Source organism: Equus quagga, chromosome 11, assembly GCF_021613505.1.
Source record: "Equus quagga isolate Etosha38 chromosome 11, UCLA_HA_Equagga_1.0, whole genome shotgun sequence".
In the NCBI taxonomy this organism is placed as follows: Eukaryota; Metazoa; Chordata; class Mammalia; order Perissodactyla; family Equidae; genus Equus; species Equus quagga.
Window position 1 is genome coordinate 114,926,248 of NC_060277.1, and position 27,551 is coordinate 114,953,798.

General features: G+C 54.0%; 2 protein-coding genes across 4 annotated transcripts in view; both read right to left on the reverse strand.

The window, feature by feature from the left end:
* The window catches only part of FAAP100 (FA core complex associated protein 100), an 11,471-nt gene extending 4,655 nt beyond the window's left edge, over window positions 1–6,816 (reverse strand). For all 3 annotated transcript variants that reach the window (XR_006890868.1, XR_006890869.1, XM_046677876.1), the window contains exons 1-6: window positions 6,329–6,816; window positions 6,008–6,126; window positions 4,208–5,154; window positions 2,737–2,893; window positions 1,091–1,863; window positions 850–986 (exon numbers count right to left, since the gene is read on the reverse strand). Coding sequence is in view for 1 of the 3 variants with exons in the window: in XM_046677876.1 (XP_046533832.1) it covers window positions 850–986; window positions 1,091–1,863; window positions 2,737–2,893; window positions 4,208–5,154; window positions 6,008–6,126; window positions 6,329–6,493 (2,298 nt within the window). In the remaining 2 variants the exon portion in view is untranslated. The remainder of the gene's footprint in view (window positions 1–849; window positions 987–1,090; window positions 1,864–2,736; window positions 2,894–4,207; window positions 5,155–6,007; window positions 6,127–6,328) is intronic.
* A 2,713-nt stretch (window positions 6,817–9,529) lies between these two features.
* NPLOC4 (NPL4 homolog, ubiquitin recognition factor) overlaps window positions 9,530–27,551 on the reverse strand; it is a 73,833-nt gene continuing 55,811 nt past the window's right edge. Inside the window, exons 13-17 of the mRNA XM_046674643.1 lie at window positions 22,078–22,149; window positions 19,108–19,203; window positions 17,477–17,593; window positions 15,834–15,936; window positions 9,530–12,054 (exon numbers count right to left, since the gene is read on the reverse strand). Of these exons, the coding sequence (XP_046530599.1) occupies window positions 11,897–12,054; window positions 15,834–15,936; window positions 17,477–17,593; window positions 19,108–19,203; window positions 22,078–22,149 (546 nt within the window). The 3' untranslated portion in view covers window positions 9,530–11,896. The remainder of the gene's footprint in view (window positions 12,055–15,833; window positions 15,937–17,476; window positions 17,594–19,107; window positions 19,204–22,077; window positions 22,150–27,551) is intronic.

The following is a 27,551-nucleotide window of genomic DNA, read 5'->3' on the forward strand; positions in this document are numbered from 1 at the left end:
CTGCACCCTGCGCAACGCCCTGGCCTGGGCGGCCCCTCTGCACCCTGTGCGTGGGCAAAGCTGGGCACAAAACGGCTCCCGGACCTGCTCCTCCCCCTCAATGTTAATTCCCCCCTGAAGAACAGCCAGCCAACCAGCAGCAAATCTGCTCATTTGGAAGTGTGTGCCCAGGAAGAACACCATGCTGACCACGGCACTCACTCCAGGAGGAAATGACTGCCCCCCCCCGGCCAGGCCCCAGAATCAGGGCCCAGGGACCCCCCAACCTAGACACGCTGGCCTGGTCTCGGCCTGGCCCGAAAGGGCTGTGCAGGGGCAGCCCCCACCCAGCCCTCAGGGATGTGTGTCTTGGCCTCCTGGGATGCTCTGCGAGAGCCTGCAACATTACAAAGCCAGGGTCTGCTGGACATGACCCCAGTGGCTGGGGGCGGGGCTGGGGGGCCCTGTAAGCGGCTTCTAGGACAGGCCTAGAGCCCCCTGGTGCTCTAGGAGTTTAGTGGCTCAGATGCTGACAACGGTCTGTGCTGCTCCTGGGGTACAAACCGTCAAGGAGCAGCACTGGGGACCCGGCTATGAATTCCAGCAGTGCACGAGGTGGGAGCCCACATGTGGGGAGTGTCGGACAGGCCATTCCTCACTGGGACCTAAGACTGAGGCCAACAATGCCTCCGGCCCTGCCAAGGCTGCCCCATACAGCTGTGCCTCCAACTGAGGCGTGCCTTGGAATCCTCGAGAATCTGAGTCCTCTCAAGCGGCCCAGAGATGCTACGGGCCCAGGGACCCTGCTCTGAGAAGCGCTGCTGTAGAGGCCGGTTTCCCCGCAGACAGGAGAGCCGACCCTCTGCTTACCTCGCGGATGATGAGGTGGACGTTGGTGCCATCTGGGGCCACTCCCTGCACAGAGGACAGTGCTCGGGCCCTCACGATGTCCACAGCAGCATTCTCGGCCAGGAGCCACTGCAGGGTGGCACAGCATAAGGACACGCCTGGAGGGGAGAGGCGCCAGCCATGAGCTTGGGTGGATCCTGGAAGGAACGACCCCATATCTGCAGGCCTCAACACCAGAGGGAAGCCAGTCAGCGCCACCAACCTGAGTAACTGTCCCCCACGGTGGCCCTCAGCAGCTCCGCTGACACCTTGATGGCGGCCACTGATGGAGGCAGGTAGGCGGCCCGCAGAGACGCAGGTCCAGCCAGCTTGCTGCCTGGCCCAAGGCAAGCTCCCAGGAAGGTGTCCACAGGGTCACTGACTGGGCTGAGCAGGCTGGGGGCCTGCATGTGGGGTGTGGCCAGGCTGGGGAAGCGCAGACACTGCAACATGTCCACCGTGTGCTCACTCAGGGGCAGGCAGATGCCCTCCTGCTCAGGCAGGACATCAAGGGGGCACATATCCAAGGAGGGGTCCTTGGAACAGTCTGAGGGGGTGAGGGCCCCGCCCACGACCTCCCGGAGGCTGTAGAAGAGTGCGCAGGACACGGTCACAGGCAGATCGAGCATGCCGTCCTCGCCAGGGCCCAGGGGCAGCGTCACCTCCCGCCGACTGCCAGGGCCGAGCCGGTCCACGGGGATGGTGTAGGTGACCGCTGAGCTGGCCGAGTCCAGCTCCAAGGCCTGGGAGCTGGTGAGCACCTGGATGCACAAGGCCCAGCCCCGGTCCAGGCTGAAGTCGCTGCTGTTCTCCAGCAGGCAGGTGGCCGTAAGCATGTCCTGCAGCTGCAGGCGGCTCCAGGTGGTGGTGGTGGTACATGAGATGGGCCTGGGGCCCTCCCGGCTTGACAGCAGGGCACAGCTCACGTTCATGGCTTCATTGAGGCACGTCAGAGCCTTGTTCCGCTGGTCAACTGCCTTCTTCAGAAAAGACACTCTGAAAAGAGCAGATGTGCCACCCAAGGGAAGGGCAAGAAGCCACTGTGGTGGGTGCAATGTCCCCTACCCCCAGGGTCAGAAGGAACCAGAACTTGGCTCCCTGAAAAGCACCAAGTGAGGAATAAGTCCCCGCCCCAGAGAGCAGCTCTCCTTGTCCTGCTCATGCCAAACCGTTTTGAAGCTGTCCCCAGCTATCTGACCCAACCGCTCCTCTTGGGCAGCAGGAGGACAGAAGACAGAGGACAAAGCTGGTGCAGCCTGTGCTCGCAGGCCTGGCCTAGCCTAGGAAGCTCATGGAGCCTGCCACCCCGGTCAGGACAACGCAAGCCAGGTGAGGCCTGGGGTCAGGGGTAGGGGGGGCTAGCTGCTAAGTTGGCCCCTTTGCTCCCCAGCAGCACCACCACGATAGCCTGGAGGATGGCAGGCGCTACAGAAACAGCTCTCAGCCACAGGCGCCTGGAGCCTCCAGAAGCTCCCTCGGGCCCATGGAGGGCAGGTGAGGGCAGTGAGAGGAGCTGCTTTCTCTCTGAACAGGTCAGAGAAAAGGGCTGCTGGTGCCCTCATTGAGAGCAGGGAGGAGAGGAGGTCCAGGGGGAGGGCTGAAGAATCGGCACGGGCAGCCCCCTATGCCCCTACAGGGAAAAGATGGAGCAGTCGGAGAAGATGGAGGTCCCTTTCGACTCACGAGGCAGCCGGCCTTTAGCGCAGCCTTTCACCAGGCGATGCGATGTCTGGGTTCTTGCTGGGGACCAGACGCAAAGGAAAAGGCCTGGCCAGGACCAACACCATCACCCAGGATGCCACCACCTCGGACACAGTCATCTGAGGACATAGCACCAGCCTCAGCCCGAGCCGCAGAGCAGCTGCTCACCTCTCAGAGACGGTGCCAATTCCAGAGAGCAATTCCTTGATTTTTCGGCCAGTGTTTGCTGCGGTCACTCTGGTAGGGGAAGGCGTCTCAGAGTTCAGGTCCAGCCTGCAGGTCATCAGGCGGCCTTTGGCAGACAGGGCCAAGAGCTCAGTGCCACCTGAAAATGGACACATGCAGGGCCTGGTCGGCAGGCGGGAGCGGCATGCTGCTGGGAGCACCCAGCAGTGCCCCTGGGATGCAAGACCAGTGCTGGCAGAAGGTCAGTGCCCGAGTGAGAAAGAGAGGGTCCTTGGAGCCGTCCCTGAAGAGACGCCCCGAAGAGCCCAGACAGGCGCCAGAGGCTGGGTGGAGCCGCTGCCCACACTCACCCAACACACGCTCCCAAGGGCCCGTTGGGGGTGCCAGCGCCACAGAGGCGGCCCTCGGTGGTATCTGGGCACATCTCACACGGATGGGACTAAAAGGCCACCATGTCAGCTGGGCGTGCTTGACCTCCAACAGGCCACCTGGAGCAAAGCTGCCCCGAAGTTTCCAAAGAGAAGTGAGTGCTGGGCAGGCGCCTTGCACTCACTCTGCTCCCACTGGGGCCTTTCTGGAAGCCCACGCCTCTCTAGCGTCATTCTGCCTCCTCTCCCGCTCCTGGGTTACCAGGGAGCTCTCCAGGAAACAGGCTTTATCTCCTGCAACCTCGCTTGTCCCCCAGGCCCAATAGCGTGGAGGCCCTGACCCCGCCCCAGGAGGAACAGCCCGACAGGCAGGCCCCTCCCTCAGCTGACAGGCACATGCCCAGGTGGGCTCTCTATGCTCTTCCATTCCTTGCTGTCCCTGCGGTCTTCTTCCGCCATGGGACGGACAGTGGCCTTTCCCCTTTAAGCATTTCTTGTATGTGGACTGTGGTGCAGGGCAGGCCCACGGCACACTCACGGGCGGGGAGGGCGGCTCTACCCTCTCCCCCGGCACTGGGTAAGCACAGCTAAAATGCTCCGTGGCTCTGTCTGGGGACAGCATACGCCGGGAGCTCTGGGTGCAGCCTGCCCACCTTCCCTCCAGGCAGGGTGGCTCCTTCACAGCCACGTGTAAGTGGAGCAGGTGTGTTCTGACCTTTGGAAGAATGTAAGGCTTGACCTGAACCAATTCGAATTTCCCCTGCACTACCCCCGACGTAAGACTTGTCACAGAGAGATGCCCTTACCCCAGGGTCACCCAGGTGCAGACCCCATCTAGGCAGAGCAGCACACCTCCTGCTCCTAAACCCACACAGGACACACACAACCAGGCACCCCCTGATGCCAAGACAGGACGTATCAACCACGAGGCTACCCAGGTGAGAGGAAGCCGCCTCTGTCAGGTTTAGGGAAGACAGGAATGAGACGTGGAGGGGAGGACGAGCAAGTTCACAGGGGAGAAGGATGCCAGAGGAAGGATGCCACTCTGAGACGTTGGTTTTCCAAGTTTCAACAGTGGCTCGTACCTTCAGGTGCCCTAGACGACACAGACAGGGTGACGACGCTGCAGACACTCAAGCTCGCTGGACACAGCAGAGAGGGCAAGCCTCCTGGGCCCCTGTCCGGCTGCATGGGGTCCCAGGGAGTGCCTCCCCGAGCCAGGTCTACCACACAGAGGTCCGAGGGGGTGCTGTGGTACATGCGGCCGCCCCCGCCGCAGGCTGCACAGAGCACAGGCCCCGGGAGGCAGTACTCCCGCAGCTCTGGCACCAGATTCCCAGCCTCATCCCAGCTGGCCTTGACAGCCAGTGTCCGGCCATGATGACCAAGTGCCACCAGGCAGTCGGAGTGTGAGTCTTCCACGTTCTCAGCCAGTGGCTCTGTCCTCAAGGCCCCAATGAAGACGACGGGCTCCTCCAGGTGATGGAGGATCTTGACAAGAGCCTTCGAGTCACCAGGGGCCAACCCAGAGGTGACCAGGGTCTGCAGGACCACACAGCAAAGCTGGCCATCGGGGAGACCACAGAGGATCACGGGTGACTCCAGGAGGGAGGCATCAGTTCCAAAGAGTAGCCCAAAGAGGGTCTCCTCCAGCGTGAAGCCCCTGGAGCCGTGCAGGTGGCTGTGTGCGACTCTGGAGCCTGGCGGTGACATGCAGCACAGCACTGGGAGGAAGTAGGGGGCTGCAGGCTCTCTCGGACTCCCAGCTGGGGGGGTGGACAACTCCACCTCACCGATCTGGCCTTTGAGCCGAGGGTCCTCTCCTGGACAGGGACACTCGAACAGCTGCACCTTCCACCGGGCGGGGCCCTGTGCTAAGGTGATGAGCAAATTGTCGAGCACGGTGAAAGTGCACAGCGTGGCATCATGGAGGACACAGGCGTCTGGATCCACAGGGATCACACGGGAAGGGGACTCACCGTCCTGACTGTCCTCACTGTCCCCATCGTCCCCGTCATCCTGGCTCACAGACCTGCGAGAACACAGGGAACTACCCGTCATGACCTTCACGCACTCTTCAAGACAACCCACTACCAAGCACGCTGGGTCTGGGGTCTTCAGAGAGAGTGATCTCAGGGACCGTCACAGCCCCTCAGCACTGTGAGGAAGGCTCCCCAGGGAGCAGCCTGCCTGCCACACTGCCTCCCACCTGCCCCAAGGACTGTTCCACTTGGCACCAGTCACCCAGGGACACACATAACAGGATGTACCAAGGCTTCCAGAAATGGAGTTTGGACAAAAAATTCTCATCAGTGCAAAACTGTTTGACCCCTGAGGCCTCATCTGTGATTCACACTGGCTACCTCTTTCTGTCCTAAGCCAGTAGTGAGCAGGCGCCGTGTGAAGGCGCTGCACTGGTGCCTGGGAGGGGCCTGGCTCCTCCACATTGGGCTTCTCTAACCACTGACTTGGGGTTCATGGTGCTTTTGCCATGACTACCAACCAGAGACCCACTGGAAGGTGTGTCATGACACAAGGGACAGGACCAAAGGAGCAGGGTCCTGCTCCGAGCTGCAGACTTGGCTGCCTGAACCCCATTTACTAAGGATTCTCCGCAAGCAGGAACCTGTTAGAGAAGGCAAGTGCTGTGGGCTGGCCGGGACACCGAAGGCTTCAGAACCGAACCTGAGCCCCATGCTGGGGAGTGCTCATTCTGAACCCAATCCAGCAGCAAGCAAAACGTACAGATCGCAGGGGTAGCGTCGGAGCAGAGCAGGGCGGCCACGGATCAGAGACAGCGAGCTCATCTGAGGCCAGGTCGGCCTCCACCAAAGAGAGACCATTTGGACTCGCCCAAAGTGGTGCCGCCCAGCGACCATCCTCACCTGATCGCCTGGTCCAACGACAAGCAGTAGATGCCCCTGTGGGCGCACAGGACGTAAAGCGCCCTGCGAAGGGCCAGAAGCTCCAGGTGCCACACCTGACCCGGAAACCTGTACACCGCCTGGACAGCGTGGGGGCAGACGACAGCACGGAGCCCTTAGTTTTAAACGAACTCCTCAAACGCGCCAGCCCCTCGGAAGGAAGCGGGAGCTCCGCCCCTCAGCCCCGCCCGGGGAACCCCGCGCCTCCCTGGCCCAGGCCCGCGACCCCCTCCCTCCCCGCGCCCGGGACCCCCGCCGCTCCCTCCCCGGCCGAGCGCTCACGGTCAGCAGCCCCGCCTCCTGGTCGTAGACGTAGACCAGCTCGCTCCCGGTGGACAGGAAGATCTCCGCCCCGAGGCACAGCACGCGGGGCTTGCCCGCCGCCAGGCCCCCGAGCGGGCAGCAGAAGCCCGCCAGGTAGTCAACCCGCGGCGCGAGGCCGGCCATCGTGCGGGCCTGCGGCTCGGGGAGCGCGGGAGGCGCCGGGAGGCCGCTCCGCTCCGGGACGCTGATGCCGGGGGTGGGGCGGGGGCGCTTCACGGCCGCCCACGTCGCGGCGCGTCCTCCGCCGTAAAGCTGGGCGGCGGGCCGAGGCGGGGGCGTGGCCGAGGCGGGGGCGGGGCCCGGACTCCGCGGCTGTTCTCCGGGAGGCGGGTCCCCGCTGGATCCCTAGCCGGCGGGCTGGAAGGCCACGCCCCTGCGATCATGCTAGTGGACGCAGAACGGCTAGGAAAGAGCCGACGTGTTTAAAGGCAACGCGGGAAACCACGGGCCTGCCCTGGTCCACCCAGTCCGTCCTCCGAGCGGCCCGAGGCGCCTTGTTGGAAGACCCTGCGGGTCTGCAGCACCTCCCACGCCCGTGCGGGGCGTGCGCTTCGCTCGTGCGTCCTAAAGCACGGCAAGCTCCGGGACCCGGCCAGTCCGCGGGCTCCCCCAGGGCGGGGGCGGGGCCCCTGCGCCCTGCAGAACGCGTCTTCTCGGAGCAGCCGATTTTCTAGGGTTTCGGGGAACTGGTGAATTCTGCGGCGGAGTCCAAGAAGGGGGCGCACGGCACTCTCGCCCTAGGGACGGGTCTCCTTGCTCTGAGCTGCTGAGCCGCCCCTTCCTCAGGACACTGCGGGGGTGAGAGAAACATGAACAGAAGTGTCACCTTTCTCCGTGCCTGAATATTAGCTGTCCATGGGTGTGTTGGCTCGACTGGACAATGGGGACAAATGGTAAGCTGGAAGAATTCTGGGCTGGGGGCAGAGGACCGTAAAAAACTGACAGACTGGGCCTCGGGACGGGGCGGCTCACCAGCAATCAGCTGGGGGTGAGGGTGAAGCCAGGGCAAGACACCTCTCCTTCCCACTGGGGCTGCTCCTTCTCCACATCCTCTAGCATTTTGGAGACAGGCGCTAACCAGAGAGGGAACAAGAGCTCTGGAGGAGAGACTGGGAGATCCAGAGCGTCCCTGCTTACAAAGTGAAAGACCCGCCCCCTCTCCTTTGAGAAGCCAATCCGGGAATCTCGAACACCCGACGCCCGAGAGTGAAAGAGGCCTCTGGGGGGCATGGCCAGGCATCCAGCTGCCAAATGTCTTCTGCGTTTGGAAGTCACCCTGACATCACAGAGGCTGGTGTGCCTACCGAAACACAAAGAACCAGTAGCACAAGTTCCAACCCCTCTCCTTGAGGTTGAGGTGGGCCCTCATCTCTAGGGCAGTGGACAGCCACGGTCCCACTGCTCCTGGATGCTGGTTGGATACAACTTGAGTGGGCATCTGCAGTCTGTTGTCTGTCCCTCCTGCTCCCAGATGTTTAGGCTGGAAACACTGTCCTGGCTGCTGGGACAGGAGGAGAGGGCCATGGAGGAATGAGGAGGACCCACTCCTACTTGGCCTTTGGAATTAGGAAGAGGACATGCTCCTTTCAAGCAACGTATCACTCTGAATTTCCCCCCGCCCAGTGCACAAGTGTTCTTGGCTGGTTTTCTGACCACCAATCCTTGGGAGCCACATGCTCACACTAATTCCCATCCCACTCCTCCGAGGCTGTTTTCCAACACTGAGGGAAATACACCAGGATCATCCTAGAGAAAATGACCATGTGGGGAGGACCACCTGGGAGAGGATGGGCTGAGCAGGTTCAGCCCTGACTGGCCAGGACGACCCTGCAGGCACTGTTAAGTTGGGTCACTCCTCTGTCCCACTTCCTTCTGTTCAGGGGGGCTAGCAGGCTCCTGGCCCCAAGGCCAGGCAAGCCCCACTCTGCGATACAAGGATTTATGATCATCAACAGCCTATCTCAACACAGGGGGGCCTTGAGTGCCAATCCCTGGAGGTTACAGACATGAATAAAGGGCTGAAGGCCCACTCAGATGGCTAACGGATGATGCAGAGTGAGGGGGCCTCTCACATGGGTGTGCAAGGTGCACACTCCTAGTGGGAAACCTGAGACAGCAGAGCACATTGCTGACAGCCAGTAATGCCAAGTTTGGAGGCAGCGTAATCACCCTAAGGACAAACTGCGCCACTGGACTCGGGGGAGAAAGCACGGGGCGTGCAGGGAAGTTGCAGGCTGTGCCATGTACTTCTCACAGGTGGCGTAGCCTGCCAACAGGTCGAACGTGCCAGCAAAGAGGGGGTAGGACCCCACAATTCTATTTCCAAGCAGTACACTCCATTTGCTTGATTTCTTGGGGTGTGGTGGGGGGGGTCCCAGAACCTTATCACTTCATGGAACCAAGTTCAGCAGCCTAAGATGCACCAAGGGCCCAGCATGACAATAAAACCTGAACTTGGGAGCTGTGGTTGATAGTGTGAACTGCACTGCTGTTGAAAGCAGAAAGTCTCAGGGACAGGACTGAGACTGGAGGCAGGTGCTGACGGCCCGCCCACCCTACAGTCCAGAAGCAAGGCTGGGGCCTGCCTCACCCCAGGGCCCCTCAGACATCCACGTGAGGTGTTCCTATGTACTGATTCAGGGAGCAATGAATCACCCAGCTGGAGGACAGAGTGGTGCTGAAAGGTGTGTGTGGAGGCTGGCACCCAAACATCAGAGGGGTGCCTTCTGGCTGTCACCAGACAAGGTCATTCAGGTGAGGCAGCATGTCACCTCCAGGCCTCGCACCCGACACCTGTGGAGTCTGGGGGCTTCCGGACTTCATGCTTCATCTGCTGCCTGTCAGTTGCACCTGCTTCACCATGCAGAGGCCCAGGAGCAGCCACATGGCTGACAGGCGGGGAAGGCGCAGAAAGGGAGCCCAGGCTCTTCTCTTCCACCCAGACGTTGTGCTGGAAGCACACTGCCAAGGAGCCCAGGCAGGGGAGTGGGGCCCTACCCTTCAAATCAATTGTCCAAATACATCAGGGGAGGACAGTGACATGTGGAGGAAAGTTGTCAGTCAGCCGACATACAGCAGACACCACTTGACCTGCAGACAAAGGCTCAGCGCGCAGGGAGAGGCCTCAGGGCCCAGAAAAGACAGACGGGGAGCTCGGCAGTCACTTCAGGTGCTTTTATTAGTTCCACTGCAGGGCTGGAGTCCAGGTAACGCTAACGCAAACCCAATCGATGCACACTTCGAGCCCCAAGCAGAGCCAAGGTGGGAGCACCAGGGCAGACTGGTGGGAGGAGGCCGAGGCGGCCGGCTGTGTTCACCCGGGCAAGTGTGCAGTCAGTCACCTCTCGCTGGGTTATGGTGCCTGGTGGCATGAGAGGGTGTGTCCACGTGAGGGCAGGTAGGACGCAGGTAGGGCTGGGGAGCCCCTCCCCTGTGCAAGAGGTGGTGGCTGGGCTGCCTGGGCCCAAGCCCTCCAGCAGGACACCCCCGCACGCCCTTTCACTGAGCTCAGACTCTCTTTGGACAATAAAATAAAGTGCATTACTGAACAAAGAGTGACTCAGAAGCAGAGAAATCACAATGCTTTTTCTTTAACTGAAAGACAAAAGGAAACAAATGGAATTATGCAGATGCTGGAACTTCAGAGTGAGGAGAAAACTGGTTGAAGAGAAAAGGAAACCAGCTTGGTGGATCAAGCAGAGGAGGAACTGGAGGGCGGGGGCATTGGGCTCTCAGAAATCTGCATCCTCCATCCCTACCCCGGCACTGGGAGACACAGAGACTAAGCACAGGGCCTGGGGACACCAGGCCATCTGCAGGCTGACATCTGATCGCAGAGCCCAGGTGACACAGAGGCTGGAGCTCCAGCGGCGCAGCTGTTAGGAGCAAGACCAGGCAGCCGACAGACGAGCTGGGGAGAGAGAGACTGGCAGCTCTGTGCCTCTCCTGCCCCTCCAGAACAGACAGCTCTGCCGCAGCCAGACCCAACCCAATGGGCCACTGGCCCCAAGAGCAGACAAGTCTGTGTCTCTCATTTGGTGTCCCCCGCCAGGTGGACCTGAAGATGCCAGGCACAGCACTCACCACAGGAGAAGCCAACATGCACGTGTTCTCTGTCCACAGTGCCAAGGGTAAGGGAGGGTCACATAGGCCTGCCCCCAACCCCCACACCAGAGACTTGAAGTCCCCAAGCACAGAATGTGTCTGGGCCGGCCTCCCTGGGGGGTGCAGTGCAGCTCAGAGATACAGCTCTCATTAAGGCAAAGAGGCATCAGGATGCCCACAACTCCCTGGGGAAGGGCCAGACCATAGCCTGGCCACAGAGGAAATGTGGGGAACCCAGAGCACATGGGTATGGTCAAATCACGACCTCTGTCCTGGGCTAGCCCAGACCTCACACTGTCAGCATAGTATCAACTTTCCGATGCCCCCACAGCAATGCCACATGACCCTTATGACAGGCCAAGCCCCTACTCCCTCACCCAGGCCCGTCTCAATGGCCTTGTCACTGTGCCAAAGGCCAGGGGCTGGGCGGGGCAATGGGAAGGGATGGCGAAAGAGACCAGAGCTTCCAGTCCCCGGCAACCAGCTCACCCGATGCAGGCCTGGTCAGCAGCATTGGCCATCTGGAGGGGCCGCTTACTTGGTGGGAACCACCACTGCCCTCCTGCTCGGACCGCCCGTGTCTGCAGGTGTCGCAGCTGTGCGGCTTGGCAGAAAAGTCTCAGGCACTGAGGTTTACTTCCAAAGAGAAATGACTGTGGGTCCCCCGTCCACACTCACCCACCCAGCATACACCCACAAGGACTCACTAAAGGAGGAAAGGAAGTGGAAACTAGTCTCTCTCACTCCCCTTTTATGCAGTTTTTATCTTAAAAAAAATAAATAAAAAGTCTTCTGGGCAGGAATTACTGATAACTGTTATTACAACCAATGCAGACTTTAAAATCCCACCTGGACATTAGGTGAGATCAAGAAAAAGGGTGGGCAGCAATTAACCTGCAGATCAAGCAGTCAGGAGGCTGGTGAGCCCATGGCCACTCGAGTTTCCACCAGACAACGGCTACTGGAAGGGGAAGAAGTTGGCCCTCACAGGCAGGGTCTGCCCCAGAGCAACAGGGTAAAGAGGCCCTCAAGAGCTCCCAGCCAGAAACACGGGAGGCAAGAACAAAAAGCATCCAAGAGGAAGGAAAGAGAAAGCTGGGTGGCAGCAGCAAGGCTTCCCCACCCCTCCAATCCCAGGTGGTGATTTAGAGGTGCCCAGTCCTTCCACCACAGTAGGGGCTGGGAACCGAGCAGGCGTGCCAGGCATCCGGGCCTAGAAGTCTGGTTTCAGCCTGCAGAGCACCAGCCTGGCTCCCTCCCTCCAGGGAAGCTGGGTGCTAAGAAGCTTTGTGGATCACAGACCCCAGGGCAGTCAGCCCCGCCCTGCCCTTCAGGGCTGCCCACTTTTGGGCATGGTTACAACAATCCTGGCTTCAGAAAGGGCTGGGGTGGGTCCAGTCCTGCCAGCAGGGGCCGGGAGCCCTAGGTCCTGGGGAGGCTGCACATCTCGCAGTGGCCAGTGCCTGGCTGGTTCATGAAGGTGCAGTGCTGACAGGCCCACATAGCAGCTGTGGTGGCATGTGTGGAGCCCCCGATGGCTCCGTACTCATGGAGGCCCGGAAGCTGCACTCCGACTGTGCCTGTAGGGTGGGAAGAAGTGTGTGTTCATCATTTCTGCACAGGAAGACGTTCCACCCTGTCTGAGAGCTCTGCGCTACTGCTTATCAGAGTAAAAGTGGACTCAAAGCAACTGCTACGGGCATGGGCAGATGCGGCTGCAGGACCCCCACTGTGGGTTCTCTGATTGCACAGAACCCTGCTAAATAAAGCTGTCGTGTGCAGAGCTCAAATCTGTCGCCTATGACCGACTCAATCCACCTGGCCCGCCCTCCTGGCTTGCCGTGTCAGTGGCTCCTTTTTTATTGCTGAGTGGTACTTCTCTGTGTGAACAGCATCACAGGGTACCCATTCCCCTCTTGACGGACATTTGGGTCGTTTCCAGTTTTGAGCTCTTACAAACAAAGCTGCCACAAATATTGTTGCACAAATCTTTGTGTGAAACCTGTGTTTTCATGTCTCTTGGGTAAAAATCTAGCAGTGGGCTTCCTGGGTCCTAGGGCAAGTGAGAATTTATAAGAAACTGCCAGACTGTTTCCACATTCTCAGTGGGGTGTGAGAGGGTTCCAGCTGCTCTGCAAGCTCACCAGCACTGGATCCTGTCAGTTTTCCATCTTAGCCAATCTAGGAATGTGTAATGGTATCTCATTTGTTTTAATCTGCATTTCCCTGATGACTAAGGATGCTGACCACTACTGTATCTCTTGTGAAATGCTGACGTCTTTCACCCGGTTTTTACCCGTGCTCTTTGTGTTTTGGTTATCAACTATCCATACGCAGAGCTCGATTTCAGCTGTGAGCCCTGCGTCATTCACATGTATGTTGTTAATTGTCCGTGTGCAGAGTTCTCCGCTTTGCCTGTGAGCCCTGTGCCGTTCCTGTAGATTACAGATATTCTCCCCCGGTCTGTGTCTTGCCTTTTCATGTTTTTAATAGTGTCTTTGATGAGCACAAATGCTTCATTTTGATAAAGTCCAGCTGACCAGTCTTCACAGTCAGTGTTTTCTCTGTCCTGCCTCAAAGTCCTGCTGCCGCCTAAAACAATCTTTGCCTGCCCCAAGGCCCTGAAGATACTCAACTTGTTTTTTTTAAATAAATGCTTTAGGGGCCAGCTGGTTAAGTTCACACGCTCCACTTCAGTGTCCCGGGGTTGGCGGGTTCGGATGCAAGGTGTGGACCTAGCACTGCTCATCAAGCCACACTGTGGCGGCATCCCACTTAAAACAGAGGAGGACTGGCACAGATGTTAGTTCAGGGACAATCTTCCTCAAGCAAAAATAGGAAGATTGGCAACAGATGTTAGCTTAGGGCCAATCTTCCTCACAAAAATAAAATAAAATAAATTAATTAATTAAATACATTGCTTTACAGTTTTAGCTTTCACCATTAGGCCTATGACCCATCTTGAGTTGATTTTTGTGTATTGTAGAGGTCAAGGTTCATTTTATGCACACATATCCAGTTGTTCCGTCGCTTTCCTGAAAAGGCCATCTTCTCCTCACTTAGCTGTTCTGGTGCCCGTGTTATCAACCAGTTCTCAAGTTTCCATCTGGCCCGTTGGTCTGTTTACTCTCACGCTGACACCATGCTGTCTTAGCCACTGTAGTCTTGTGGTCCTGAAATCAGGTGGTGTCTGGCCTCCAACTTTGTTTTTCTCTTTCAAGACTGCCCTTCTAGGCCCACGACATTCCCAGATAAATTTTATAACTTATTTTTCACTCCCCTCCCCTGCCAAAAAATGTCTATGGGGATTTTCAATGGGATTGCACTGATTGATTTTGGGAAAACTGACACCCTAAAAATATATTGAGTCTTCCAATCTAGAAAGATGGTAGTTCTGTTTACTTCGTTCATTTGGCAAAGCGTCAGCTTTCAGCAGAGCTTTGCCCGGCTCCCATCAAACGCGCCCCTAGGTGCCTCACGTTTTGTGGTGCCTGGCTAAGTGGTACTCTACTAGCAATTTCTGTCACCAGTCCTGTGCATAACACGTTGAGTTCCATGAGCAGATTATATGTTGAGAGGATGTGACAGTCACATAATACACTTTTTAGCAAAGCAAGGGTCATCAACACCAGGAGTTCTCCAGGCAGAGGCTGCAGGCGGCTGTCCCCCTGCTGCTGTAGGACTGACACTGACAGGGGCTTGGGTTCTTCTTATCCTGTCTAAGCACGAGGGGTGGGGCCAGCAGGCTCCAGCCCCTGTGGGGTCACTTGCTTCAGGTTAGTGGCTAATGGAGATGGCAAAAACATGCTAAATGCTCAGACTGAAACCTTTTCAGATCTAGTTTTCCTTTCCCCCAACCAGACCAATGTGTATCCAGAGTAACCTCCTGGCAACCTGTCTTCCCTCTGGGTCCCCATGGAGCATCTCTGCACACTCTTGGCTGCCCTGTGCACACTCTCTGGGCTGGAAGAAAGGGCTCCAATGTTAAAGCTGCTGTAATCAATGTTTGTGTGAAGGACCTGAAAATAACCCTGGGGGGAAGCCCATGTGGGAGTTACACCAGGTGTTGAGCATCACTGGCTGGTGCCACCCCACTGTCTACCCGAGGACATGAGGCTGTGGGGTTTCATTTTAGGGAGTTTGGTGAGAACAACTTGGAACGTCTGAGCAATGGTTCAGAACATGAGGGCAAGAAGAATACATAGCACATCTAGCCAGCCATATTATGGTTTGGCTGTCAGAACTGTATAGAAAAAGAAAACTTCACAAAAAGCTTAACACAACAGATACTAAGGTTCTTCAGACCACTGAGCTCCTGGGTGTTTTAGTTCAAGAGAGAATAACTCTCCACTAGGCTTCCTCACGGCTCGGATTCCACTGAGGTTTTTCTTGGCTAATTTTGATTCTAGTATCTATCTACTAGATTGAGAACATGTTTTTATATGTATTTTCAAGGTTGTCTTAAGAGGGCACTCCAATATTTCTCAAAGCCACAGGGAAAAGGGCTGTCAAGGCTGCCTGCCACTTTGAGTACTCGGCTGGACGGGATCAGCCGCACTGCTGCAAGCAGTGCGCGAGCACAACACGGCTGCAGTGGGGCGCCTGACCGAGACAGACAGAGGACTCTCATCAGGGTGGCGTGGTCTCAGGCTCCTGGAGACACGACATCCCCACGTTCTATTCTGTAACTTTTTTCCTTCTTACCAGTCAAGAAAGCTCTGAGGACTAGTGGGAAAAAGAAAAGCCTGAGGAGACCAAGAGGTTTCTGTACTCTCAGCACTCATATGAATGTAAAGTTTCTGTTTATCTAAAACAATGACTTTAAAATTGTCCCTAAGATGCTTGAAGAATAGCTTCTCCAGTGAACACATGTTTAAAAATTCACTGATCTTGGGGCTGGCTCCATGGCCGAGTGGTTAAGTTCGTGCGCTCTGCTTTGGTGGCCCAGGGTTTTGCTGGTTCGGATCCTGGGCGTGGACATGGCACTGCTCATCAGGCCATGCTGAGGCGGTGTCCCACATGCCACAACTAGAAGGACCCACAACTAAAATATACAACTATGTACTGGAGGGCTTTGGGGAGAAAAAAAAAAATTTCACTGATCTGTACACCAAAGATCTGTGCCCTTTATAGAATGTATGTTACGGCAATGAAGAAGTCTGAGTGCCCTGGCAGAGGCCAGTCTGTGCTTGTTCAGCTGCCCATGAGCGATGCCCAGCAGAACACAGCTGGCGTCAGGCTTCTAGGGCATAAGAAGCACTGAAGCTCTGAAGAGCAGGCGTCCGGCCCCCTGGGCTCTGTCTGGCAAAGGGACCATGAAGGCGCGACCCTTGGGACCAAGGAAGGGAAGGACACTTACTGCACAGCTGCTCGATGGTGGCCCACTGCTCGGACTTCTTCCATGTCTGAGCAAGCTCCTCATTTCTGGTCCTCACGGCCTCCAGCAGCAAGCTGATGCTGTCCTGCAAGAAGCCAAAAAGAAGGTTCCAACTTGCTTTGCCTGTGGTGGACAGATTCTTGTTAATAGGCTTCTTCTTCCCCAACATCAAGACATACTTCAGGGGAATTTAAAAAACCTCACAGGCTGTCACTATGAAACGTAAAATGCCACACACTTAGGTCTATAAATACAACTGCTAAATTGAGCTAAAATTCAAATTCTTCCCAAATCACCCCAAGTTGGCTGCTGTGCCGCTCTCTGTCATGGGCTGACAGAGTGCTCAATCACCTACATAATAAAGCTCACGTCCCTTCTGCTGGGGGCTCAGATGGGTGGACAGGAGGCTCGTGGTTGTGAAGTCTATCCTCCCTCACACTCTCTCCTTGGGCTCTTTATCTTCTCACTTGTGTCTTTAAAAATGCACTTTATATCCTAGGCCTCTAGTGTCAAAGTGCAGAGAATTAAAACAGTTTATATAAAGAGAGATTTATAAAGCCTTCGGGGCTCTCAGACAGTACCTACAGAAAACGTTTTCCAATAGGTGACTGCAAAACAGTACACAATTACTAGCAAGGAGGCCCTGATATTGAGAGCCTAACTTTTCACCAGCTGTCCAAATGGACGGGCAGCAGCTGAACCTGGGGCCAGAGGTGCAACTCTCTAGGCTTAACAAGGAAGGCAGAACCAGTGGGAAGTCCCAGGGTGCCTGGTGTCAAATATAAGAAGCAGGTGATTTGGGGAAAAGATACAGATACTAGATAAACCCAGCAGGATATAATAAGAGCTAGAGGCCACCTGATGTAGAAAAGCAGTGAGGAGGGAGGGGTCTCTCCAGTCTATGCTGTCACCTCCAGGGAAAGGTGCTGAGTCAGTGTATCGGTGGCTCAGAAATGAACAAGTTCTTTCTCTAGCATTTGCTTGGGGTCTTAGGCAGAAAAAAGGCCAAAACAGAAAGACATCCATGACATGGCACATGAAAGGGGCCTCCTGGCTGGATCCACTGGCCCCTGCCCCCACATTGCTCAGATCATAACTGCCATCTGTAATGCTCTCCCTCTTCTCTCCAACAGTGTGCCTTAAAAATGCCAACTGTGCAGCTGTGCACTTGGGGCCTGGACGCTTGCCAACCTTCTGGGCCAAGGAGATAAAACCAAAGTTGATTTGGGCGGTGGGGAGATATCAATAAGCAGCAGAAGCTGTGATTCTGAAACCATTAGGACAGGAATTTTTAAATTGTTGGATCTCTGGTGCTCCATGCTAGAGGACACAGAGCTCAATGAGCTCTACTTCCCAAGTGATTACAGCACAAACCAAACTGTCCTCCACCACGGAGGACGGACACTTAAGAAGTTGTTTCTATGCAAACGCTTAACGTGAAACAATTCATCTTTCTATCAACAAGCCCCTTGTGAAAGCCGCTGCCCACAGGACGCAAGGGGCCACTGCAACCCAAGGCCCAGCCATGCTCTGGTTTGTGAGGAAAGGAAGCATCTCTTTCCAGCCAACCCTCCCGGGGTGCACCAAAGCCAGGTGCTCAGCAGGCACACACACTAAAGACGTACCTGCAGAGGCATGACTTCATTGGTGACCAGAAACAGCAGGAGGTGGAAATCCGAGATTGTGTCCAAGAACACAGATGAAGTATTCTGGGACAAATAGGTAGCCAAACTATGGAAGTCCTAGAGTGATGGGGGTGAGAGAAGGAAGGAAACAAACACGGACGTTCCATTACAACTCCCCATGGCAGACCCAGAAGAGAGCCATTTCCTCCTAAGCTGTAAGTGAAGATGTCTGATGCTGATGGACGCCTCTCTCCCTCTCTTCCTACAACCAGTGATGAGGACCCAGGGACAGAGGAGCACACAGGTGCAGAACAAGCTGTGGCCTCTTCTCCCAGGAGGACACTCTCACGACATCTGACTTAGACAGAGGTATAAGAAGGCATGTTTATAAAGCTGACCCAGGTGTGAGACACGTTCAAACAGACAAAAAACACCCCCTTCCCTCTAGGTGAAGGCTGTGGGAAGGGCCCACTTTGGGGCTAGGAGACCCGTCTGCTTTTCTGTCTAGTTGCATTGTTGATCTAGGGCAGCTTGATAATGAGGAGGAGGAACTGTGTGTGAGGAGGTGGAGGTGGGCTTTTGCAACACTAATACCTTCAGCAGGATGGAAAAAAGGAGATTCAAGAGTGCTAGCCCGGGGCCGGCCCCATGGCCGAGTGGTTAAGTTTGTGCGCTCTGCTTCGGAGGCCCAGGGTTTTGCCAGTTCGAATCCTGGGTGCAGACATGGCACTGCTCATCAAGCCATGCTAAGGCGGCGTGCCACATGCCACAACTAGAAGGACCCACAACTAAAAATATACAACTATGTAGTGGGGGGCTTTGGGAGAGAAAGGAAAAATAAAATCTTAAAAAAAAAAAAAAGAGGGCTACCCCACTAAGTGGCTCTGCACCTCTAAAGCACCCCGAGTCCCTGGACAGACGGGCAGTAAAGAGACCCACAAGTCAGAGAGGTTTTGTAAACAAACCACTGCTTCAGAAGAAAACCTCATAGATATTCTGTAACCAAGCCATTTTCTGCAATGCCTGTTAACAAATTAGGATCTAAGAACAAACGTGTGTTCACAGACCGTCCATGTGGCACACGCGCAGTCAGAGCATTTCCGATCTGGCTGATCTGCTGGTGAGAGGGGAAGGCCACAACGTGGGACATGTTGAATGACATCAGCACCATGTGCTGGAAAGCCTGAGGGGCCAGGCCATACAAGGCCCACAGGGCTCAGACGGTGCCCAAGAAACAGCAGGTGACAAGGCAGGCCAGGGCAAACAGTGAAGCAAGACATCTCCATAAAGAGATAACACTGATTAACAAACAAATGAAAAAGTTCTTGCAAAAGGACACAAAGTGAGAAATAAATTTTGGGAAAAAAAGGAAGCCAACCAAGAATGGCCATTCTGGCAAATCCACAGGCCCAAGGACTTACGGGGATTTGCCTTTGTGTCATCCATCACCCCAGCCCCAGAGAGGGCCTCACGAAGATCAACAGTGTCTTAGAAAAAGGCCTAGCCAGGATTTGTCAAAAGAATGAACCAGGAGAGTTTGAAAGCTTGGTACTTTCTGGAAAAACAATACTGACACTAAATAAACAAGCAGTAGTTACTTTAAATTATGTTTCTAAAGACAAAGAGCTTACCTGTGTCTCACCCAATACATCCCGGTTTTCAATAGGAAATGGATTTTGCGAAATAGAAAAAGTATAAACTGGATCCTTGGGGAAAGTTGTTGTGATCTAATGAACAAAACACAAACCCGTGATAAACTGTGCTGTAAACAGGGGTGTAGACAATTGTCAAGTGCCCCAAAGAGCCTTGCACACATACACCACCCCCAGATCCCAAGTTTCAGCGGCAAAGAGCCCGAACTGCCCTACACTGAAGGAAGAGGGAACTCTTAGTACCACCTCTAGATGAAAATTCTGAAACTTTGACTCTGGGAGTCAAACTCAAGAACTATTTTTAATAATTTTTGAGACTGCACACCTGTGGGCAGTTTCTGTACACTGGCCCCTATAGTACCTGACTCTGGCCCCCTGGGACTACCCCAGGTGCAGCTCCCCTGTGATGAGCCTCTCACCCAAGTGCTTTCCTGCACCATGGAGGAACTGGAGAGTGAACTACGGGAACAACGGAGGAGGCGAGGAGGCATGTCAGGAGCTGCCTCTGCTCCCAACTCTGGAGGGCACTGCAGAATCAGCCTGTGAGGGTTTTGAGAGATGCAATGACCTCTAGCGAGCTTGCTAAAGGCCCTTCTAAATTCTGGAGGGCCTCGCTCCAGAGGGGAGGAGAGTGGAGACCTCTGAGATGCAGGGCCCAGCTCTCCTGCTCTCCCTGAAGATGCTGGAGTCAAGAGCTGTGTTCAAAGGGTTGTCTGAGCCCTTCATTTGGTTCAGACACGCTTTAGAAACAACAGAGGGCATTTTGAATCTAACATATAATCCACAGAAGCTACGGCCAGTGGTAAACGTGCAAGAATCAATACAAATACAGTTCCTCATTCCTCCTGGCAGATGCCCCTCCCCACAAAAACACCAGAGTGTGAGCTATCAGCCACCTTTTGGTCAACGCAGCTTTTCCTCTGCAAAATGACACTAGAGGCAGCAGATTACACCTCATCCAGATTTAGGGCAGCTATTCTGGTTCCTTTGGGACTATTTCTAAAGAATAAAAATGTTGTCCTGGTCTGTTTTCCACATCAGCAAAGGCAGCGAGCTGTTTCAGGCTGGCTGGCCGAGGATTCGCTGTGCCTGTGCCAGCACTCTGAAGGATGAGCTGAGCTGTCAGCAGCAGCCCCCACCCAAGCCTTACTGGTCTTATTGAGACCCGTAGCCACATGGCGAAGGGTATGGACTTAAGCTGCAGTGCTGTGTACTAGCTGCTTGGCCTCTGTCAGCTAGGAATCCTAGGCCTCACTTTGCTCATCTGCAAGATAAAGATGATCCTAGTGCCTACGCCTCCTAAGGCTGCTCTGAGGATTAAATGCGCTCAGACGTGCAAAGTCCTCAGAACCGGGCCCAGCACACAAAGGGCTCAGTCTCGGCTGCTGTCATAGTTCCAAAGACAGTGGAGTGTCTGTCCGTGCTGCAGAGACAAAGGTCTGTGGACTGCTCGGGTCCCTCCCTTTGGGAAGGCAGAGATGGTAAGTAGACAGGCGACAGAGAATACCTACTAGTAAGTAAACGTGGAATTAAGAGAAGTATTTGTTAGACTTGCAGTTGCCACTTGGAGAACAACCGAACCACAGTTCACCTGGCAGTTTGTGACTATTTCAGACGGCAGAGGGGAGAGGAGGCAGGGTGTTGAGCACCTGGTCTGATGCTTAGATCCTCTCCCTACCCAGCCTGCCTCAGGGTTGACTAGCCCAGACACCTCCAGAGCATGGGCACGGAAGCCCAGAGGAACGCAGCTCATCCCTCTCCCTCCTGAAACAGCTGCAGGTCAGGAGATTCGAGGACATTAGACGGCCCCAGCTAGGCTATGGATCTGGAGCCAGCAGAGGAGCTGAGCACACTTGGCTGGGCACCTGCTCTCAAAGGAATGCTTCAACCTCCTTCCACAGGAAAGGAGAGCTTGGGCATCACAGGGCAGAACGTTCCCTCAACAACCACATACCACTGAAACAACGCACTAAGGCAAAACTTAGCTCCTTTAGGGAAGAAAGGGGAGGCGAGGCCACTGGGAGGGAAGACCTTAGAAAGCTGGCTTTAAATCATGCCGACTCCTCCTAAGTGTATATTCCATCAATCTGCTTTCATCTTAATTACACCCTAGGTAGTCTAAAAAACAGATGCCTTACGGCCTAGGTAATAAATATGTTCTCTGGAGCTGTCAACTGGAATGGAGCATCGATGGGCTCAGCTCATGGGGACCCGCTGCTCCAAATGCGACGCGAGTTTACAGCCTGAATCACATGCCCATCCCAAGTCCAAATGCAACCCAGACAGATCCTGGCAGGCAGCAGTGAGGAAATGAGCCACCTCCCACCCTCCCCTTTGGACAGAACTCTCAGTGTCAGGCCTTCATGCTGCAGCACTCCGCTGCCCTCTGGCCTGGGGCCACATCTCTGTGGCCAGAGCACACCCCCAGAAAGAGCTGAGACTTTGGGAACATGCACTGGAGGCAGTAACCCTCTTGGCTCCTGGACTCCCCTGAAACCACACTGGCCCTCACTCAAGAACAGATAACCGCTGTGTCCCCTAAGGACCGACTCAGACAGAGTGGCCTCCATGAGCCTGGCTGTGGCAGGTAAGCTGTGACCGGAGCGGCATGTACACACTCACACAAGGAGCCACTGGGGCTCACTGACCTCAGGGCTGCTCAGTCCAGCTGCTGGTTCTTTGTTCCACTTTAGTTTGGCAGAGGTTAACATCTACATTGTTTTTAAGGAAATAAAAAAACTGAAAGTAAAAGAAAAAGCCCTTAAAACTGTGAGCTTTTCGGGGAGGTCAGGAACTGAGTGATCCAAACACCTCCTAGGTGCCTGTCCTACGCCAGGCCGATGTGCAACTGACCAAGCCGCTGCTGCCCTTGCACGGCCACCACCTGGCAGACCTGACCTCCAGTGCACCCATTGGGAGCGTGGGGCAGTGGGGACAACACACACTTACGTCTATGATCAGATACTCCACAGGCAGGGGACGGGCCAATTGCGTGATCTCGTTGCCAAACTTGTCTATGTCCTGAAACAGGAAACAAAGGTGGATGGCATGAGTGAAGGTGTGGTGACCAGTGACATGTTTTTCCTTTCACATGCTCGTCTCACCTTTCACATTATTACAATTCTGTTTTGTGGAAGATTAGCCCTGAGTTAACATCTGCTGCCAATCCTCCTCTTTTTGCTGAGGAAGACTGGCCCTGAGCTAACATCCGTGCCCATCTTCCTCTACTTTATATGTGGGACGCCTGCCACAGCATGCATGGCTTGCCAAGCGGTCCACACCCAGGATCCAAAGCGGCGAACCCTGGGCCACCAAATGGGAATGTGTGAACTTAACTGCTGCACCACCGGGCCGGCCCCCATCATTACAACTCTTGCTGAAGTGTACGAAAAGCAGAAAGGGAATGTGCAAAGTTTTGCAATGAATCCACCTTCCCTCATTGTTTGGAGCTCTTTATGATGGCCATAAGATGAGAAAGCAGCTATACTCTAGCCGAACAGGAGTCTCCACTGAGAGAACGTGTTTGAACCTCATGCCCCCCCCACCCCCGACTCCCCACCCCCCACACCGCTCGGCACTCCAGCCTGGTCCTAAAGCTGCCTGAGCCATGGGCCCAGGGCTCCCGCTTGCCCCTCAGGCTGCACCTGTGCCCTCTCCTCTTCCACAAGCTCCCTCAGTCTCAAGTCTAAATACTAATTCTTAACAATCTTACACCTCTGAAAACCCAACTTTATGGAAACTTAATACTCGAACAGCAATAAAATAAGTACACACATAAATGAGTACACATACACATAAATACGCAGACATGGAAACCTCCACCACCAATCTGTCAAAGTCTACACTTGTTTTGCTTTGTCAGATGCACGGAACATAAAGTTTAATTATGGGGAAAAATGGCCAGCATATGTTCATTAATCATAAAATGACAATTAGATCTGATTTATGTCAAACATGCTGAGTTCAAACAGAGCTCTAGAAATAAATTCATAAGAACCGACGCTTTTCATTAAAGATTCTGCAAGAGGGGGTCATATTTTCTATCTAAGTCATCACTTAACATTATATAAATCATTCATTGAGTCATATATAAATTATACATCCATAATTTCCAATTATGGGGCCCTACATAAAAGTTTACGTTTATTAAAGCTCTCAGACCTGAATGGATGCCAAGCAGATCTCCCTGAGGCTGCGGGGTGAAGCAAGGCCCGCCGCCCCCCCACATTCACACCTTCCCCAGTGTCAGAGCCAACCTTTACAGGCTGCTGCTAAGTTAAACCACGTCCATTATCTTAATGGACACCCAGAGGCCCCATTTGGCCCTGCTCCCTTTGTGTAGAAATTAACATTTCTGGTCTGCAAACCTCTCAGGTTATCCATACCTTCTCTACCTTCTCTCTAGCCACAACCTACAGAGCTGCCAACAAGAACTTGCCCCTTTGCCCTCCCAGAAAATGGTCCAAATGTATCTAACCAGCTGGCTATACAAGGAGCATTAGCACCCCATCAAAGGACACATTCCTCGAAACAACACACAGCTTGTGTGCTTGCCTTCCTCTGAAGTCAGAAGTACTTTCCATTCCATCTGGGTAAGAGCCGTTTGTCCTTCCCCAGGACAGGTGGCTGCCCTGTGTTTCCACGGCAGTCAGGTTGGGCCAGCTTTCCATGGCTCTACTGGCTTTGTCAGGGGCAGCCCAAGATAGGACCCTGCTGAATGGGTCCTGGGGCCCCAGAAGAGGCAGTTTCTCGATGGAGGAGATACGGTAGGAGGCGGGAATCAAATCCAATCAAACTAAATCACCATTTCCAAAAATACACGCTTGCCCCTACAAGAAAGGACCTGCAACAACTCACACATAATTAGCCCATCTGGAATTCATCTTCAAATCTAATTAAGCTCTAATATGCAGAAACATTTTCCAGCACCTGTTCGCTTTAATCTTCCCCTCCAGGGATTTTCTTGTTAAATGCCCCTCTCTCTTTTTTTTGTGTCCTGCTATTCTATTTCAAATTTAACTACCCAACTGTACCTTTCTGCTCCCCAAGAAAATAAAGGTGTTGTATCCCCCTCTCTTCCCTGGGGGGAAAATCAGGTAGCATCAATCTCTCCCCCATGCCTTCACTCAAATGTTTTTGCCAGCCAATCCCTAGCCCCATACACCATTTTAAAAGGCAATTACTTTTTATGGGCGTTAGCAAATGTCAGGCGGAATACACTAAGAGGAAGACATCTTAATTCTAAGTTTGGCAGCTGCCAAAGTGTCAGCAGTTTTATCTCCACCTGGGGCAAGACACTGGGAGAGTGAGAAATCCAGGTCCCCAATGCCATTTCACTAGCTGCTATCAGGCACATCTGGAAATAGCGCACCACTGTGGTGACATCAAAGAGAAATCCAGGGATCTCTGTCTTTGTTAGCTTGAAAGCACGTGGGCTTTGTGCCAGGACAACAGCAAACCCCATTGATTGGGTGGCTCCATCTTGCTTCAGAAAAGGTGAACCAAATCCTTAATGTCTTGCTTTTCTCTTTAAAGAACTCACAAGAAGGGTAACTAGTGACACTAGTAGCTTGATCAGAGACTTCACAGGATAAAGAAAAAACAAGGCTGTCAGAACAAATGTCCTTAAAGAATCACAGTTTAGGAAAACAGTCTGGTTGAGAAGAACCTACAGAGCACCTGTCAGATGCAAACAGAACCAGCAGCTGACCACTTTTTAGGTGCTCACAGTGCCTGGTCCAGGCTCAACACTGCGTGCACAGAACCACTGGGTCCCCAACGCATGATGAAAATATGAAGGGCCACAAAAATGAGTTAACCTGCCTGAGATCTAACAGCTGGCAGGGACAGAAGAGGGGTTAGAGACCAGGTCCATCCACATCACAACTCAGGACTGAGCAAGAGAACTTGCCCCTCCTGCTCCTCAGCACAGTGCTGGCACCGTGGGGTCGGCACATTCCAACTCCACTCCTGCTCTCGGGGATCTTGCAGGCGCAGGCCCCTGCCCTGACAGCAGACTTATACCGAGCAAGACTCGCCATCTCCAACTCAAGGCAAAGAATGAAAACCAAGCTTGGAGGTTTTCCCTAGACTGGAATACTATGCTAATATGTTGTTCAGAATCTCTTCCCTTGTTAGCAATTGCTTGATTAACTGACAAACTTTCCTGAATAGCGCTAGAAGCAAATATGATCTCCTGTGATTAAAATATTTGTTTAGGGGCCAGCCCTGTGCCTGAGTGGTTAAGTTCGAGCGCTCCGCTTCGGCAGCCCAGGCTTTCACCAGTTTGAATCCTGGGTGCAGACAAGGCACCACTCATCAGGCCATGTTGAGGCGGCGTCCCACATGCCACAACTAGAAAGACCCACAACTAAAATATGCAACTATGTACTGGGGAGATTTGGGAAGAAAAAGCAGAAAAAAAACCCCAAACACATTTGTTTAAAAAAGTTGAATATGGGGCTGACCCGGTGGCACAGTGGTTAAGTGCACATGTTCCACTTTGGTGGCCTGGGGTTCACTGGTTCGGATCCCGGGTGCAGACACGACACCGCTTGGCAAGTTATGCTGTGGTAGGCGTCCCACACATAAAGTAGAGGAAGATGGGCACGGATGTTAGCTCAGGGCTAGTCTTCCTCAGCAAAAAGAGGGGGATTGGTGGCAGATGTTAGCTCAGGGCTAATCTTCCTCAAAAAAAAAAAAAAAAAGTTGAATAGTGCAGGGCCTTGCCCTAACAAATACAAAAATGTATTATGGAGCTACAATAAATAGATAAATAAATAATGGATTATGGATCTCAATGTAAAATTAAATCATAAAAGCACTAAAAGAAAACATAGGTAAATACATAGCTTTGGGGTAAAAAATTACTTTCTAAGTATGATAACAAAGGCAGAAATTATAACGAAAAAGGATTAAGGTATCTTTGAAATCAGAAAATATTTCAGCTTCTTTGTATGAAACATATAAAGAAAACAATAGCCTGATAGGTGTTTGCAACATGTGACAAGGGTTAACACATACAAAGACCTCACAAACGAAAGCAAAAGTGATGAATCACCTTACAAATACCTAAGCTCACACAGAGGCAATACCCATAAGAGACTCCTGGGTAGGGCAAAGGGAGTACAGGGAGCAGGGTCCTGAGAGCAAGGCGCCTGGTCTGGCGGGTGGGCAGAATGAGGGTGGGGCTAGTCTGTGGCATAGCCTGCGAGTGTAAACTGTGAGACCTTCTAGGTGTAAATTTGGGAGGATACAGGAAACTCTTGAAATATGTCATCCTTCAACAAAATAAGGTCAGTTCTGAGAATCTGTCCCAAGTGATTGAGAGTACAGAGAGAGCTATAGATGGCCCACAAAGCACTGTTGGTAAGCAACAGATGCTGGGACAAACCCATGTCTGGATGAGGAACAACGTGTCAGTAAACGATGGCCCTCAGAGAGCCCCATGCCCTCCACGGCCAGCTCCTTGAAGGAAGGATGCCCCTGACTGCCCCCAGGTCACTCCTCTATGCTGCAGGCACTTGTCAGCTCTTCCTAGCCTCTCAGCGCTGACCCCACACCCACCCTTCATGCCAGGAATCCACCCTCCTGGGTCAGCCCACTAAGAGCAGTCTTCTGAGGACTCTATCCTACACCCTCTCTGTCTTCTGAACAACCTCAGCTCCTCGCATCCACTTCCAGGGCTTCTATGCAGATAGCCTTGAAAATGGCATTCTCGGTCCATACCTCTCCCTTGCTGTCCTACCACATCAAATTTTAAACATGGGGCATCTGAAAACCTCCACCCCCGACAACCGCCTCCACCCTGTTATTCATCACAGTTTACAGCTCCAATACCCACCCACTCACCCAAACCACAGATCTGGTTCCCTCCTGGGATCTCCCTGCGATCCTGCCAGGCCTATGGGGCTGTCGGCTCCAGCACACCTCCTCCATCCCCAAAGGCCAAAGGAGGTCGATACATGTCACCTGGATTACCTTCTCACTGGGCCCCCCAACTCTGTACCCAAAATGAATCTTCCATAACAGTGACCTCCCCTCCCCATCAACCTGGTTTCCAGCTCCTTCACAGTGCATCTCATATTGAATTTCAGGCCCACCTCACATTTCTCTCCTGCTGCCCTCTCCTGGCTCAGCCACCAATATTTGATGCTTGCACTGCTGCAAAAGCCTCCTGTCTCCAGACCACTCTTCATGCCACATCCAGCAAGAATGCTCCAGAACCACCTTCCACCTCTCTTTCTGCGGCTCCCCACCGCCTACTACACCCTTCATAAGCACACTCCAGCTGGACTGAGCCTTGGCCCTCTGGACGTGTGGCCCCTGGATGGGCTCCCTCCCCACCTGGCTAACTCTCACACTCTTCAGGTCCTGGAGCACCCTGCCACACCACACCAGAACACCTCAGCAGGAACTCGAGG